Raw genomic sequence first — 15,932 nt, 5'->3', positions numbered from 1 at the left:
CTGCAGCGCAGCGCCTCCACATGCACAGCGTAACTGGATGGCTGACAGACTGCAGGAGTTTTGTAAATGGCAGGAAAGGGTTAAAGTGGGGAAGAGAGTCAACAGTCTGACTGTAAGAACACGATTGAGCTATGAATGATGTTTTAGAAACAGACAGGAAAAAGCACAGCAAAATGTTTTTCAGTGCACTAAAGGCAGCCAAACCCTGCTTTATGACGCTGTATTAGGGCCACTGGAGATAAACAAGCAAACAAACAAAAAATTATAGCACTGGGTGGGTGGGGGGAACCCTCAGAATTTTTCCAAGAAAAACTCAGGCAGTCTCTGAGAAAACCATCACGTCCTTCCCGGCTGCAGTGCATTCTGAGAAATGGAGTTAAATCTCTTAGCGCTTTATTCTGTTATATTGCACAACTGAGGAGGAAAGACTGCATTTCCTGTAACTCTCGGCTCAGCCATGGCGTCATGACACTCATCCAACTTTGTGATGTGAAATGCTTCCTTTTCTCTTCTCATAAATTTACATCTCAGAATTTGAGTTTTTTTTTTCCCCCTCACCAATTTATGACTTTATAATCTCAGAGAATTTCCAAGGTTTTTTTTCCTCATAAAATTTATGCATTTAATCTAGGGAAATCTGAGTGTTGTGCCCCCCCCCGGGGAATACTATCCCATAATCTTAAAACTATCCCCCCCCCCAATAAATTTACAAACTTTAATCTCCGAGAACATCAGAGTTCTTTTCTCTGAGTATTACCCCCCTCTCTCCCCCAGCCCCGTAATTTATTATTTTTTAAACATCCAGTGGCCCTAATATGCTGCTGTACTGCTTTGTGCTTGAGTTACCAAATCACAGCCAGTCATGTCAGATTATATCCTGATTACTGAGGGAAAAAAATTCTGATGAATGAGACAAGACCTAATTAAGGATGGGTGATTTATAATCGAACGTGCATGTTAGAGAACTCGTTAGCAAGCATCAGAAAAAGTAAAAATTGTAAAAATGTCACAAGGTTGATCCCTAATCTCTGTCAGGATGCAGTGAGATTATCTGCAAAATAAATATTCGAGCCAAATCACATATCAAATAGGAAAGGACTATAAAAGTCAAAAATAATTACTATAAAAATCTAAAACACATGATGTAAAGTTTAAAGAATGATTAAAGGTAGAGTGTGTGTGTGTGGGGGGGGAGGTTGGCAAAAACAAACTTAAATAATGGAAGAGAAACATTTTCCGATTGTTCTCTGACGTCCCGTGTGGAAATAATCCAGTTTATTTTACGCTGATGTAGAAAAGCGCCGACACGGCTGTGAGGGGAAACGCTGAGCTGAAACCGGGCTGTGGGAATGTTACGGATAAAACTCTTGTTCTTTCAGTTTTTTTTTTTTTTTTGTCCACTACGCTGGTCCTAAAATGGCGTCCAGAGAGCTCCAGCACCACGACGAACACATCTGATGAAGAAAATAATAATAAATGATGATTAAAAAAAACCTGAAGGCAAAAACACGACTGTAGAAAAGAGAAGCGCTACAGCTGAGACGAGTGGGTCAGAAGGACGATGTTGGACACGCTGGACATCCAGGACTGGGTTTCTGATGGACGTCTCGCTGGTGCGAGACTGAAGTCACTCTCTGGTTGTGTGCAGATTTTCTCGGTGTGTCATTGAGCTGCTGGAGCAGATCACACGCTCATGGTCATCGTTGGGGAATACTGAAGACAGACAGACAAATTAATTAAAAAAAAAATTCAGATAATTGCTGTGTGTGTGTGTGTGTGTGTGTGTGTAAAAGACACCAAAAATAAGGAAATATGTCCCAGTTAGCTGTACAACAAGAATACAAACCATGAAAAGTGCCCAGTACTGGACATAAATTCACACACTTCAGTATTAATTGTGCTCAGGAACAAACAAAGAAAAAAAAATCTCAGCAGCACAAATCACTAAAACTCACTATGATCAACTCTGGAAGGACTCACAGCTATCAATCAGTAAGTAAATAAATGAGTAAACAAAGTACATAATATAAATAGCTCAGGGCGGCACGGTGGTGTAGTGGTTAGCGCTGTCGCCTCACAGCAAGAAGGTCCTGGGTTCGAGCCCCGGGGCCGGCGAGGGCCTTTCTGTGCAGAGTTTGCATGTTCTCCCCGTGTCCGCATGGGTTTCCTCCGGGTGCTCCGGTTTCCCCCACAGTCCAAAGACATGCAGGTTAGGTTAACTGGTGACTCTAAATTGAGCGTAGGTGTGAATGTGAGTGTGAATGGTTGTCTGTGTCTATGTGTCAGCCCTGTGATGACCTGGCGACTTGTCCAGGGTGTACCCCGCCTTTCGCCCGTAGTCAGCTGGGATAGGATCCAGCTTGCCTGCGACCCTGTAGAAGGATAAAGCAGCTAGAGATAATGAGATAAATAGCTCAACATATGTACACACCACTTTATTAGGAACACCCCGACATCCACCTGCTGTTTGACGCAGTTCTGTAATCAGCCGATCGCTTGAAAGCAGCACAATGCATCAAATCATGGAGATACAAATCCAGAGCTTCAGTTAATGTTCAAACATCAGAATGGGAAAAGCTGTGATCTCACAGTGAAGTGTGACTTTCTTTCTTGCACTGTGGGTGTTCGTTTGAGCCAGACGAGTATTTTTGGTTTGAGAAACTGCTGATCTCCTCCTGGGGTTTTCGCACAGAATGGTGTGAGAAAAACACTGAGTGACGGTTGTGTGTGTGGAAACAAACGCCTTGTTGATAACAGAGGTCAGAGGAAGATGGACAGACTGGTTCGAGCTTTTTTTTTTTTCCAGGAAGGATATGGTAACTCGTATAATCACTCTTTACAACCGTGGTGAGCAGAAAACATTAGATTCCACTCCTGCAGCCAAGAACAGGGATCTTACAATCAATAACAAGTTCCTATTAAAAGTGGCCTGTGTGTATATCTGATTTGTTTCAGTTTTCTTTTATTAATATTTCTTTCATTTAAGTTTTCTTAAAATAGGCCAAGTAACCATGAAGACCTTTTTACACCCCATAATGTTTTTTTTTTAATAAAAACCTCTCTGTACTGGGGTGCCAATAATTCTGTCAGCTGACTGTATCCATGAAACAGGCACAACAGGGGAAAGAGTCCGTGAGATGAGACTTCTCTACCGGCTCTACCCCACCCATGCGGTACTCACGTTGTCGCTTTGGAAAGTGTGCAGGAAGTTCCCTCCTAAATCGCTGTCGTCCCTCGGCGTGCCGGGCGGGTTACTCAGACTGCTCAGGTTATTCGGAGAATTCTACAGGAGGAAAAAAAAAAAAAAAAGTTGTACTCTGTCTCAGCAGGTAAACAGCAGTGCTGTTTAAGAAATCAATGAATAAATTGATAAAGTGCAATAAAACATCACAATGTGCTGTTACAGGAAAATGATCAACTGTCGTCTTCAAGTCACTTTGTCATTGATTATTTTCCTATAAGAGCACAGCACAGCTGTTTGTTTACCTTAGGAAGCCCGTCTATATCCCCTGAGCCTGTAGAAATAAAAATAGAAATAATAAAAATCATAACGCACTCCATTTTGTCTCAGATTTAAAGTATTAAAGACTGAAGGAATGATTTTACCTAACGAGCCGTTCATGTGGTGAGGCTCCATCCCTCCCATGGAGCCGTCTGGACCTAACGGGAACTGAAGACAGCAGAACAAAACAAACAGACAGACAATGAAAGAGAAACACAGTACTGCAAACAGGAGCCTTATTGGGGGTTTTAAAATGTATTTATTTTATTTTTTAAGGATTAGAGTACTAAAACCTGACTCACGCTGGACCTGTTCCCTCCTGGTGGCACGGAGTTGATCATTGTGTACAGATTCTCACCAGAATTAGTCGAATCTAATGAACAGGGTGAAAAAGTGAACAGATTATAATGAAGCCTGTTGAGGCGTTTGAGTGTCAAATTCGTTTTACGTTACACTTTATAACTCGTTCGACGCTGGAAAAGTGGGTGGGACCAAAGAAACAGGTTTTGTGGATTGATAGCAACGTTAACCACACCTCTTAAAAGTGATTATCGCTGAAATGTATGAAAAACAAATGTAAAAGTTGTGATTGCATAAGTAGAAATAAATAAGTAAATAAAATAAGTACTTGCTCTAATTTGCTATATTTTGCCCCCTAGTGGTACATCAGCTCATTTATCAAATCTTTCATTACGATTATGGTCCACAAAAGAAGAGAATTTACTTTAATGATTTTACAGCACAGAATAATGAATTACAATTATACAAGAAATAATAGATGAAAAAGAATAATATAAATAACAGGTGCCTGGAAACAGGAATGACCTTCCCTCAGATAAAGGCAACCAAAAAAAAAAAGAAATAGATAAATAAATAATTCATAATATTGTTTAAAAATTTTATAAAAGGAAAAGGAATACATTAAATAAGGAAATAAATCATTTGCGATTAAATAAATATGTAAAATATGAAATGTTTGTATGAAATGTGTAATAAACATGGTCTATAACAAATGTTGAGCAAAAAAATATATATATTTAACAGTTATTCCACGAAATTGAGTCATACATGAGCTGATAGCTAGAATCCATGTACGACGAGATTGAGTGGAATAACTGTTTTATTCTATCCACATTCACTGGATTTTGAGAAACAGGGCATTTTTGTTATTTTTTGTAAATTCCATAAATAAAAACTTTATACAAAATATCTGACAAAATCATTTCCACTTAGAATGTAAACAAACCGGCGAGAAAAAAAAAAAAAAAGTCCATTCTTACCATCAAATACTTTTTCATATTTTGCTGCCTTTTTAAATTTTTTTTATTTTTTATTTTTGGGGGTTTTGTTTTCAAGTTTTTATTTTGTCCTCAGTCGGTTCAGCAGCTCTGCCATTTTTTTTTTCTCTACTCACAGTATATGAGCTTATAGCCTAGTAGTAGAGTAGCCAATCAGAGCACGCAATTGCTCATATCCAGTGAATGTGGATAGAATATAGAACCCAAACGAGGCTGCATGGCTTGGGAAAATGTAAAAAATAAATAAATAAAATTATATATATATATATATATATATATATATATATATATATATATATATATATATACACACACATACATACACACACATATATAAAATATACATATATATACATATATATATATATATATATATATACACACACACACACACACACACAACCCTATAGCCACACCCGAATGCTCAGTGCTTGGCCAGTGAAGTCATTTTATTTATTTTATTTCTATTTAAACAACACAGACTCTAATTTCATATCATAAGCCAGATTTGAAACCATCAGGCTGAATACTGGACCACCGTCTGCTCTACAGCAGAACAGACCCAGCGATGCATTCAACTAAAAGCCATAACTCCAACTAATTTCCAACTTCCGACTTGTTTAAACTCCCCTCCCCCCCTTAACTCGGAATTCCTACTCCAGAACTCAGAACGATCTCCTCAACCCTGAGTTCAGCAAGTGATCACAAATCAAAATGGCTGCTCACATCATCAACTTGACATTGTTACCTTTAAATAAGTTATAATGTACACACACACATCCAGGATTTGCTTGTTAAAGCTTTAACACTGACTGAACATTAATTCCAAGCTTCCTGCTTCTGAGGCAAGTCGAATGTAGCCTCATTCTGCACCAGTGTTATGTTCAGTAAATTCCCAGTGACTGCTGTAAGGTCGTACGCTGAGTTGAACAGTTTTACCTGCTGGACTTGGCATGATGGGAGTTCCTGGTGGACAGCCTCCTCCTCCTCCTGCGCTTCCTGGTGGACCCTGAGCCAAAAACAAACCACGGCCCACATCACGAACTCTTTCATTTGATCAAACAGAAAACGTACACCATGTTCCCCTGACCTTCAAATGGAGTCGATCGACCAAGACAGGTTTGTGGTTAAGATGAGCGTCTTTGGTTTTTCACTAGCACTACAAAGTTCATGTACCGTGATCAACATGTCAGAATCGCTGTACCTTCAACACCATCTTTAACCTGGTTGAAGTGTGTCTGATCCCCAAATCCTTCAGCACTAAATAAACATGAGTGCGGTTGATCATGTGACTTTTGTTTGTGGTAGTGTTTGTCATTTCTGCACTATTTTGTATGAAAAAAAAAAACTGGAGGAAGGATTGACTGCGGAGAAAGGAGCTGTGAGGATTGACTGTTCCGCAAAGAGAACTGGAGGTCTAATGCTCCCCCCCCCCCCAAAAAAAAAGAGCTACTGTGATACCATGACTCATGTAGCGTGCTTAAAGTAATTTTATAGCTTGTAAACTATCATTATTCTAACTGCATGTCTGGGCTGCTGCAACACTTTTTTATATTTTTTTATTAATAAAATAGATTTGAGGTTTTAAAGTGTGTGATGAAAGTGAGTTTAGCTACGAAATGCTGAAATGGAGCATTTATTTGAAACGGTATCACAGCATTAAAATCCACAAGATAAAGCTGAAAGAAGTGAAAGCTTCATAACTTTACGCCTCCGAGCTTCGGGCGTGAGCTCGATTCACATTTATGACCTCCTTCGTTCAAATTCCTTTGATCTTTTATCTGATTCTGTCCATTCTTTCTCAGAGTCGTTCCCTCCCCTGAAGTGAACTAAATGTCCCTCTTCCTGTCTGTTTCTTTTGCTGCTTTGCCAAGACATCTTTTATTTGGCCAGTGAGTTTCAGAACAGAGACAAAATATCTTACCACGTATGTGCCCGGAGATGAAGACGAATACGGGATCTGCAAAAACATCAAAACATCAAACCGTTTTAATGAACCAGGGATCAAAGGGTATCTAAGATATTTATAGATATTTATCTGGGGGAAAACTTTATTCGAAAGCATTACCGTGTTGGTGTTATTAGGATTAGGCCACGGTCTACCGGGTCCTGGGCCCCTGAATGACAAAACAACAATAAATAAATTCAGAATTTCCATTGCTGAAGTCTGGATTGTGATTAGTCAGAAGAGGTGTTGATTAATTTTCTAGAACACAAATCACAGGTTTATATCAATACACTCATGCTGATATGTTAACAGTTCTATTGTAACATTAAACCAATGTTATGTTACACCACCGTTCAAAAGTTTGGGGTCACTCAGACAATTTTGTGTTTTCCATGAAAAGTCACACTTTTATTCACCACCATAAGTTGTAAAACGAATAGAAAATATAGTCAAGACATTTTTCTGGCCATTTTGAGCATTTAATCGACCCCACAAATGTGATGCTCCAGAAACTCAGGCCCTGTCCACACGGCAACGGATTCAGGTGACTCCGATACAATTGCTTATCGTTTAGGCCTGGCGTCCACACGGCACCGGCGTTTTGGGTGCCCAAAACGCAATCTTTTTGAGAACGGGTTCCAGAGTGGAAAGATCTGGCAACGTTGCCGTTGTGAAGTCGTCTGGATGAGTAGAACGGATTTGTTTACGATGACGTCACAACCACATGACTGTGAGTGCTTCACGCCGGGTAGAAGTGTAATGAATATCACCAGGAAAAAGCCTTACAGAGCACTAGTGAGAGTGAAACACGAGCTTGGATATTATTATTATTATTATTATTATGTTCAGTGTTAGTTCACAGCAGTAATGCAAGAAGCAGAATAGTGACAGTAATAGTGAAGCAAAAACATGCAATTGTACAAACACTGCAGCTCTACAGCAAAATATTCATTTATGAAATGGTCTGATTCTTAACACCAGTAGTGCCAATGATCTTCTCATTGCAATGCGAGTTGTCAACAAATCCTATAACTTGGTTCATGAAACGCGCTTACAAAATATTTTCACTGTGAATATTTATTGTGTAATGGTGCAAAGTGAGAGAGAGAGAGAGAGAGAGAGAGAGAGAGAGAGAGAGAGAAAGACTCTGCCCTTAGGGCAGAGTCAATCCCGCCAGCAAAAATAGGGAAAAAAAGGCGCGATCTCACCTCTTCAGATGTTGATTTAAGTCCGACAATACATTCCTCAAAAAGGGCGTAGAGGAGCAAATTAATCCATCAACGTGTAATAGTGTAGCATTCAATTTATTCCGGACCATTAAAGACGCCGCCTTCCGCGTAGAATCATACGTCATCCTCGCCACCATATTGGATAGGTCAAAGTGGAGAATAAAGATTCATGTGCTGCCTTTAACTGTACCAACAGGTTTACTGTCCAAACGAGATCACATGGGATTACCTTTCACATGTGAGAAACAACAAATTAATCCATCAACGTGTAGTATTCAATTTATTCCGGACCATTAAAGACGCCGCCTTCCGCGTAGAATCATACGTCATCCTCGCCGCCATATTGGATAGGTCAAAGCGGAGAATAAAGATTAGCTGCGTTTAACTGTACCGACAGGTTTGCCGTCCAAACGAGATCACATGGGATTACCTTTCACAGGTGAGACTGGAAAAATACTTTTCATTGTATTTGGTCATTATAATATAATTTTACGAACAGATTTTTCTGACTTTGTGGCTAATATGAAGTCTCGCGCATAATAGTTTATGCGCATGCGTCCTTACTTCTTCTATTGTTCTGGTGTCTCCGAAGGGACCGTCTTACAGCACCCCTAGAGGTGTGGCATGTGTATTGCATCGTTTTCAGCAAGCGTTGCGTTGCCATATGGACCTGATATTTTACTGATTGTTGCCCATTTGGACGGGATATATTTTTAAATAACATCTCGTTGCCGTTGTCGTGTGGATGTAGCCTCAATCTGCTCAAAGGAAGGTCAGTTCTATTTCGTTTCTACTGACCGCCAGAGGCGGTGCTTTCAGCACATGGATATCCATCACACGAACGTGCAGGTCGAGTAATAGTAACAACAAAGTCACGTGTGACCTGGGTGACGTCACCCCGTGACCCCGGCATAAAAGACCGGTAAACCCAGGAAGTGACCTCTTACATCTTCTCGCGTTTGCAGGTTGCGAGTTGGATTGAAATTTGGACAAAGCGCTGTGGTAGTTTCGTTACCCGTAGGGTTGGGGCTGTGCTTATGCACCCTCCAAGAAACTGCGCTAAGTCCACCAACTCTTTTCTTCTTGTCGTTATATTCGTATTGATTTATTACTCCGTAAGCTGAGCGCTCTCGCTCGGTGGAGTTAGCTGATTAGCCCTCCGGGGCGGTGTCCTCACCGCTGGAGGCCGGCTTGTTTTCGCTTCAGGTAAGCGGGTTTCATTTATTTAAATTAAAGCGGCGTTCCTCTCGCCGCTGTTTATCAGTTCTGCGGCGCTCGGCGCCTATCCTTGTTAATATTATTAACCGCCTTATTTGTGTAGCCTTGTCTCCGGCCTGCTCACAGGCCGGCGGTCTTGTGTGTTGTATTGTTTGTTACTCCGTTAAGCTGAGCGCTCTCGCTCGGTGGAGTTAGCTGATTAGTCCTCCGGGGCGGCGTCCTCACCGCTGGAGGCCGGCTTGTCCTCATTCAGGTAAGCGGTTTTCATTTATTTAATTTAAAGCAGTGTTTCTCGCCGCTGTTTATCAGTTCTGTGGCGCACTGCGCCTATCTCTGTTAATATTATTAACCGCCTTATTTCGTGTAGCCTTGTCTCCGGCCTGCTCACAGGCCGGCGGTCTTGTGTGTTGTATTCGTATTGTTACTCCGTTAAGCTGAGCGCTCTCGCTCGGTGGAGTTAGCTGACTAGCCCTCCGGGGCGGTGTCCTCGCCGCTGGAGGCTGGCTTGTTGTCGCCCAGGTAAACGGTTTTCATTCATTTAAACTAAAGCGGCGTTTCTCGCCGCTGTTATCAGTTCTGTGGCGCACGGCGCCTATCCTTGTTAACATTATCAACCGCTTTGCTTTGTGTAGTCTTGTCTCCGGCCTGCTCACGGGCCGGCTGTCTTGTGTGTTGTATTTGTATTGCTGGTACTCCGTTAAGCTGAGCGCTCTCGCTCGGTGGAGCTAGCTGACTAGCCCTCCGAGGCGTGTCCTCGCCGCTGAAGGCCGGCTTGCTTTCGTTCAGGTAAGCGGTTTTCATTCATTTAAATTAAAGCGGTGCTTCTCGCCGCTGTTTATCAGTGCTGTGGCGCACGGCGCCTATCCTTGTTAATATTCCCGACCACGGGTGTGTTCGCCCGGTCGTTTTTCATTACCGCCTGATTGTTTATTTTGGGCTGCTTACTTGGTGTTCTCGCCCTATTTTTTAAGTTCCCTTCTGCCAGCCAGGCGTCATGGACCTCTTCTCTCGCTGCGCCAACTGCTGGTCCCCCTCGAACCGGAGGACGGCCACCGCGAGTGCCCCTCATGCCTGGGTATTGATCACCTGCGGCAGGGGCTGACGGACATGGCCTGCGCAGACTGCATGTGCCTGAGCGTGGCTGCGCGGACCGCCAGGCTGGCTCGGCTGGATTCTCCGTCTGACATCCCCCGGGCCTCGGGGGGACAGGACACGGTGTCGGCTGCAGCAGCGGGGCCCAGCAAGCGCCGTGGGCTCCCCCACACGTCTTCGCTTCTAAGGCGAAAAAGAAGCGCTCGGGCGATTTGGCTCAGAAGGTGGAGGTGATGTCCACCGAGCTGGAGGAGATGAAGGCCCTGCTGGCGAATCTTCAGCCTCCGCCACAGGGGGCAGTGTTCCCGCAGCCACCCCTTCTGCCTGGCAGCCCGACTGTTCACCATCACCACCGCTTCTGTCACCGGCCGTTGATGCACGCGGCCTGGATGAACTGTCGATCCGGGCTTCGGAGAGCTTTGACTGCGGTGGGTCCGATGGTCACGGCTCCACCTCTCCGGCCGGTTCCCAGGCCACCAGCCATGGCACCGTGGCAGCGTCGGAAGGCGGATGCTCATCCATCCAGCCAACGCTGAGGGCTGCATTGGCCCGTCTGGGGTTGGACACGCCCCGGTGGCCCAGCATCAGAGCGCTTTCTTCAGAGGTCCCACATAGCCTTCCTCGTTGTCTGTTCCGCCCTCGGCCTCATACATCGAGGAGTTACAGAGGTGTTGGGCGGACCCTAGATGCCTTCCCACCTCCCTAGTGACTGCAGGGCCCTGGCGGCAATGCAGGACACCCCTACCTATGGCCTCCTGCAGATGCCCAACATTGAGAAGCGGCTTTCATTCATTTAAATTAAAGCGGTGTTTCTCACCGCTGTTTATCAGTTCTGTGGCGCACAGTGCCTATCCTTGTTAATATTATCAACCGCTTGTTTTGTGTAGCCTTGTCTCCGGCCTGCTCACGGGCCGGCTGTCTTGTGTGTTATATTCGTATTGTTTGTTACTCCGTTAAGCTGAGCGCTCTCGCTCGGTGGAGTTAGCTGACTAGCCCTCCGAGGCGTGTCCTCGCTGCTGGAGGCCGGTTTGTTGTCGCTCAGGTAAGCGGTTTTCATTCATTTAAATTAAAGCGGTGTTTCTCGCCGCTGTTTATCAGTTCTGTAGCGCACGGCGCCATCCTTGTTAATATTCCCGACCACGGGTGTGTTCGCCCGGTCGTTTATTTTTTATTTCCGCCTGATAGTTTATTTTGGGCTACTTACTTGGAGCGTTCTCGCCCTATTTAAGTTCCCTTCTGCCAGCCAGGTGTCATGGACCCCCAGACGCTGGAGGGGACGAGCGCGGCATCACGGGAGCTGTGTGACGCGGCTCCAGGCCTTTGCCTACTCGTCGCGGGAACTGGGCCGGCTGATGTCGTATCTCACCCTCGGCTGCCAGCAGATAGGGCGGGCACAGTCCCCTCTGGCCGAGCCCGACCGGCGTGTGCTGCACTCTCTCCCTGTTGTCCCCGGGGAGCTGTTTGGCGAAGCCACTCAGCAAGCCCTGGATCGGAGTGCCCAGGTCATCTAGGCGTAACAGCAGTTCGCTGGCCCCTGCCAGGCCCACCACCATGGCAATGCTGCCCAGTCCTTCAGGGGGCCCACACCGACTCTGTCTCGGCCACGCACCCGCCAGGAGACCAGACGGGTTGATGACTTTCGCCGCCCCACCACCTCCCGGACCCGCGGTGCCGCCCCCTACACCCAGTCTGCTCCTCGTCGCCCCCATAATGACCGACGGGGGCGCTCTGGACGGCGCTGACATCAGTGCGCCGGCGGTCGGCCGCTTTTCCAGCGAACAGCTCCAAAGCTGGAGAGCGTTGACCCCTGGGTGCTGGTGACCCTCACCGAGGGTTACCGCATCCAGTTCTGCCGCCGTCCACCACGTTTCATGGGGTCAAACACACCACCGTGAGCCATCCGGGGAAGTCCCTCGTCCCCCGGCAGGAAATCGCCACCCTCCTGGAGAAAGGAGCAGTCTCTCCCGTCGACAGGCAGAGACAGCAAGGTGGGTTCTACTCCAGGTATTTTCTGGTTCCGAAGGACGGCGGTATCCGCCCGATCCTCGACCTGAGGTCCCTCAATTCCCACTTGAGGACCATGAGATTCCGCATGCTGCGTACAGTGGATGTCTTACACCACATCCAGGCGGGCGACTGGTTTGTCACCTTCGACCTGAAAGACGCCTACTTCCATGCTCCCATTGTGCCACACCACAGGCAGTCCCTGCGGTTTGCCTTCGAGGGCCAGGCTTTCGAGTTCAATGTTCTGCCCTTTGGGATATCGCTGGCACCCCGTGTGTTCACCGGGTGTGCGGCAGCGGCATCGGCACTACTTCAGGCAAGGGGTTTGCGTGTCCTGCCTTACCTGGATGACTGGCTCGTCTGTTCACGGTCAGCAGCTCAGGCCCGCACCAACATCGCGACTGTGCTCTCGCATGTCGTAGAGCTGGGGCTCAGGGTGAATTACAAGAAGAGCTCGCTGGTGCCCAGCCAGGAGACGACTTTCTTGGGCATGCACCTGGATTCAAGGTCGTTGATGGTAACCCCCTCCCAGACCAGGATCCACAACATCCGCCTACTGCTTGGCCGCTTCGGACGGGGTAGGTCACTCGCCCTGAAGACCTTTCAGCGCCTGCTGGGCATGCTTACGGCAGCCTCCTCTCTGGTCCCGCTGGGACTTCTGGACTTACGCCGCTTCAGAGGTGGTTCAACGGTCTCCACCTCCACCCGGTGCTGCACGGGCGCAGCACATCAACGTGCTGGAGCTACGGGCTGTGTTCCTCGGCCTACAGCACTTCCTCCCAGGCCTGACCGGCAGACACGTTCTGGTGCGGACGGACAACGCTACGGTAGTGTACTACATCAACCACCAGGGAGGCACAAAGTCCCTCCAGTGCTTGAAAGTGGCTGGCCAACTTCTGCGGTGGGCCCATCGACATCTCTTGAGCCTGCGTGCCATGTACTTGCCAGGCACTGCCAACAGGGCAGCAGATCTGCTGTCCCGCCAGGACCCCGATCCCGGGGAATGGAGACTCAACCCAGCGGTGGTTCTCGCCATCTGGAAACGTTTTGGCAGGGCAGAGGTGGACCTCTTTGCCTGCCAGGAGTTGACACACTGCCCTCTGTGGTTCAGCCTCCACGGCCCCAGTCCCCTGGGCCAGGATGCGCTGGCGCATGCTTGGCCGAGGCAACTGCTGTATGCCTCCCCCCCCCCTCTGCTGCTGATCGTGCCAACCCTACACAGGGTTGCGATGGACCACCACGGGCTGCTGCTTGTCGCCCCCCCGGTGGCTGGGCCGAGTGTGGTTCCCAAGTTGCTGCAACTTCTGAACGGCGACCCCTGGTGCCTGCCAGTGAGGACTGACCTATCACAGCTGGGAGGGCAGATCTGGCACCCGGATCCAGCCCGTCTGCAGCTCTGGGTATGGCCGCTGAAGGGCCGGACCCCCTGCGAGGTCCTTGTGAGCCGGCAGTGGTCAACACCATTGCAAGCTCTCGGGCACCCCCCACCAATGCCCTCTATGCCAACAGATGGAGGCTTTTCTCCAACTGGTGCTTAACTCGGGGGGAGGAGCCTACATGCTGCCCCCTGCCGACCATTCGACTGTTCCGCCAGTCTCTGCTTTGATAAGGGTCTTACCCCTGCCACCATCAAGGTCTATGCAGCTGCCATCTCTGCTCAGCATGCCAGAGTTGGGGGAAGGACCGTGGGGTCCCACACCTTGGTGGCACGTTTCTTGAAGGGTGCTCTCCGGTTGAGACCCCCCCGACGGAGCCGGGTACCCACATGGGACCTTCATTGGTGCTGCAGGCCCTCTGCGACGCACCGTTCTGAGCCCCTGCTCACGGCAGACATTTCATGGCTCTCCCTGAAGACTGCTTTTCTTCTGGCCATTACATCGACGAGGCGCGTCGGGGAACTACACGCGCTGTCAGTCAGTGGGGAGTGCCTGCAGTGGCACTCCGGCGACAGTGGGGTCACCCTGTGGCCTAACCCCTCTTTCCTCCCGAAGACCCTCTCTGCTACCTTCGTCAACCAGCCCCTTAGCCTTGCGGCGTTCGAGGCGGGCCATGGTGAGAGGTCGGAACTTTTGTGCCCAGTTCGCGCCCTCAGGGTGTACGTGTCGCGTACAGAGGGCTTCCGTAGGAGTGACGCCCTGTTTCTGTGCCACACAGGACCAACGAGGGGTCTGGCGCTCTCTAAGCAGAGGCTATCCAAGTGGATAGTCGAGGCCATATTACATGCCTACAGGCACAGTGGCTTCCCGATTCCTCCGGCTGTCAGGGCGCACTCTGCACGGGGCGTGGTGGCCTCATGGGCATCACTGAAGGGCGTGCCCCTTTCAGACATATGCAGCGCAGCCTCCTGGGCTTCCAGCTGCACCTTCACCAGGTTTTACCGTCTTAATGTCGTCCCACATAATCCTGTGGCGACGGCTGTCATTCCAGGCCCGTCGCAGCAGCACTGGGTATGGGTAGGCACTCCTCATGACCTGGTTGGTATTAGTCATCCATGTGCTGAAAGCACCGCCTCTGGCGGTCAGTAGAAACGAAATAGAACGAGGGTTATGTATATAACCGCAGTTCTATGAGTTTCGGATGACCGCCAGAGCTTGGCAGTCACTCGGAGTGTACACGAGAAGATTTGCCAAGAGGTCACTTCCTGGGTTTACCGGTCTTTTATGCCGGGGTCACGGGGTGACGTCACCCAGGTCACACGTGACTTTGTTGTTACTATTACTCGACCTGCACGTTCGTGTGATGGATATCCATGTGCTGAAAGCACCGCCTCTGGCGGTCATCCGAAACTCATAGAACCGCGGTTATATACATAACCCTCGTTTTATAGCTTCTCTAAAGAGCTCAACTGTTTTCAGCTGTGCTAACATGATTGTACAAGGGTTTTCTAATCATCCATTAGCCTTCTGAGGCAATGAGCAAACACATTGTACCATTAGAACACTGGAGTGAGAGTTGCTGGAAATGGGCCTCTATACACCTATGGAGATATTGCACCAAAAACCAGACATTTGCAGCTAGAATAGTCATTTACCACATTAGCAATGTATAGAGTGGATTTCTGATTAGTTTAAAGTGATCTTCATTGAAAAGAACAGTGTTTTTCTTTCAAAAATAAGAACATTTCAAAGTGACCCCAAACTTTTGAACAGTAGTGTATGTTATTAACACATTATGGTTTCTATAGTAACTTTATAACAGTCAGAAATGAAGCTACAACTTTCAGAGTTGTTTACACTTCTGTGCAGATTCTTGGTAACATGAGCAACTTTTTTTTTCTTCTTCTTTCATAGATCTTCCACAACGCAATACAATCATTAATATTTGCTCATCTAGTAGAAGTATAAAATTCACTCTCAGGCTGATGATACACGGGGCAACTTTTTGGGCGATGTTGCTGGGCAATTGCGCTTCAACACTTTCCCATTGAGACTGGGCAACATAATTTCTACCTGAACGATTTTGATCGTTTTGAGCAACTTTTTAATCAGGGGTCTGAGGGTATTCTCTGGCACTCTAATGATTTTGGTATGCTCTGATTTTGTTGTCAATTTCAACAAATCTAAGCAGTATTTTCAAAGTCATATGACTTTTGTGTATTTAGCACAAGTTCAGCTACAAGAATATCTCTGTAGTCTGTAGGT

The 15,932-nt window shown here is 47.0% G+C and overlaps 1 protein-coding gene across 4 annotated transcripts in view; it reads right to left on the bottom strand.

Moving 5' to 3' along the window:
- Positions 1-744: 744 nt before the first annotated feature.
- ssbp3a (single stranded DNA binding protein 3a) overlaps positions 745-15,932 on the bottom strand; it is a 63,947-nt gene continuing 48,759 nt past the window's right edge. For 2 of the 4 annotated variants that reach the window (XM_060906493.1, XM_060906495.1), the window contains 8 exons: positions 6,869-6,917; positions 6,725-6,760; positions 5,740-5,809; positions 3,805-3,875; positions 3,607-3,670; positions 3,487-3,515; positions 3,182-3,283; positions 746-1,713 (listed from right to left, as the gene is read on the bottom strand). In XM_060906493.1, coding sequence (XP_060762476.1) covers positions 1,684-1,713; positions 3,182-3,283; positions 3,487-3,515; positions 3,607-3,670; positions 3,805-3,875; positions 5,740-5,809; positions 6,725-6,760; positions 6,869-6,917 — 451 coding nt within the window. In that variant the 3' untranslated portion in view covers positions 746-1,683. Of the gene's footprint in view, positions 1,714-3,181; positions 3,284-3,486; positions 3,516-3,606; positions 3,671-3,795; positions 3,876-5,739; positions 5,810-6,724; positions 6,761-6,868; positions 6,918-15,932 lie in introns of all 4 variants that reach the window. The other 2 variants (XM_060906494.1, XM_060906492.1) reach the window with 2 other exon arrangements.

The sequence above is a fragment of the Neoarius graeffei genome, chromosome 23 (genome assembly GCF_027579695.1).
Source record: "Neoarius graeffei isolate fNeoGra1 chromosome 23, fNeoGra1.pri, whole genome shotgun sequence".
Taxonomy (NCBI): Eukaryota; Metazoa; Chordata; class Actinopteri; order Siluriformes; family Ariidae; genus Neoarius; species Neoarius graeffei.
This window is presented reverse-complemented; position numbering and strand designations above follow the sequence as displayed.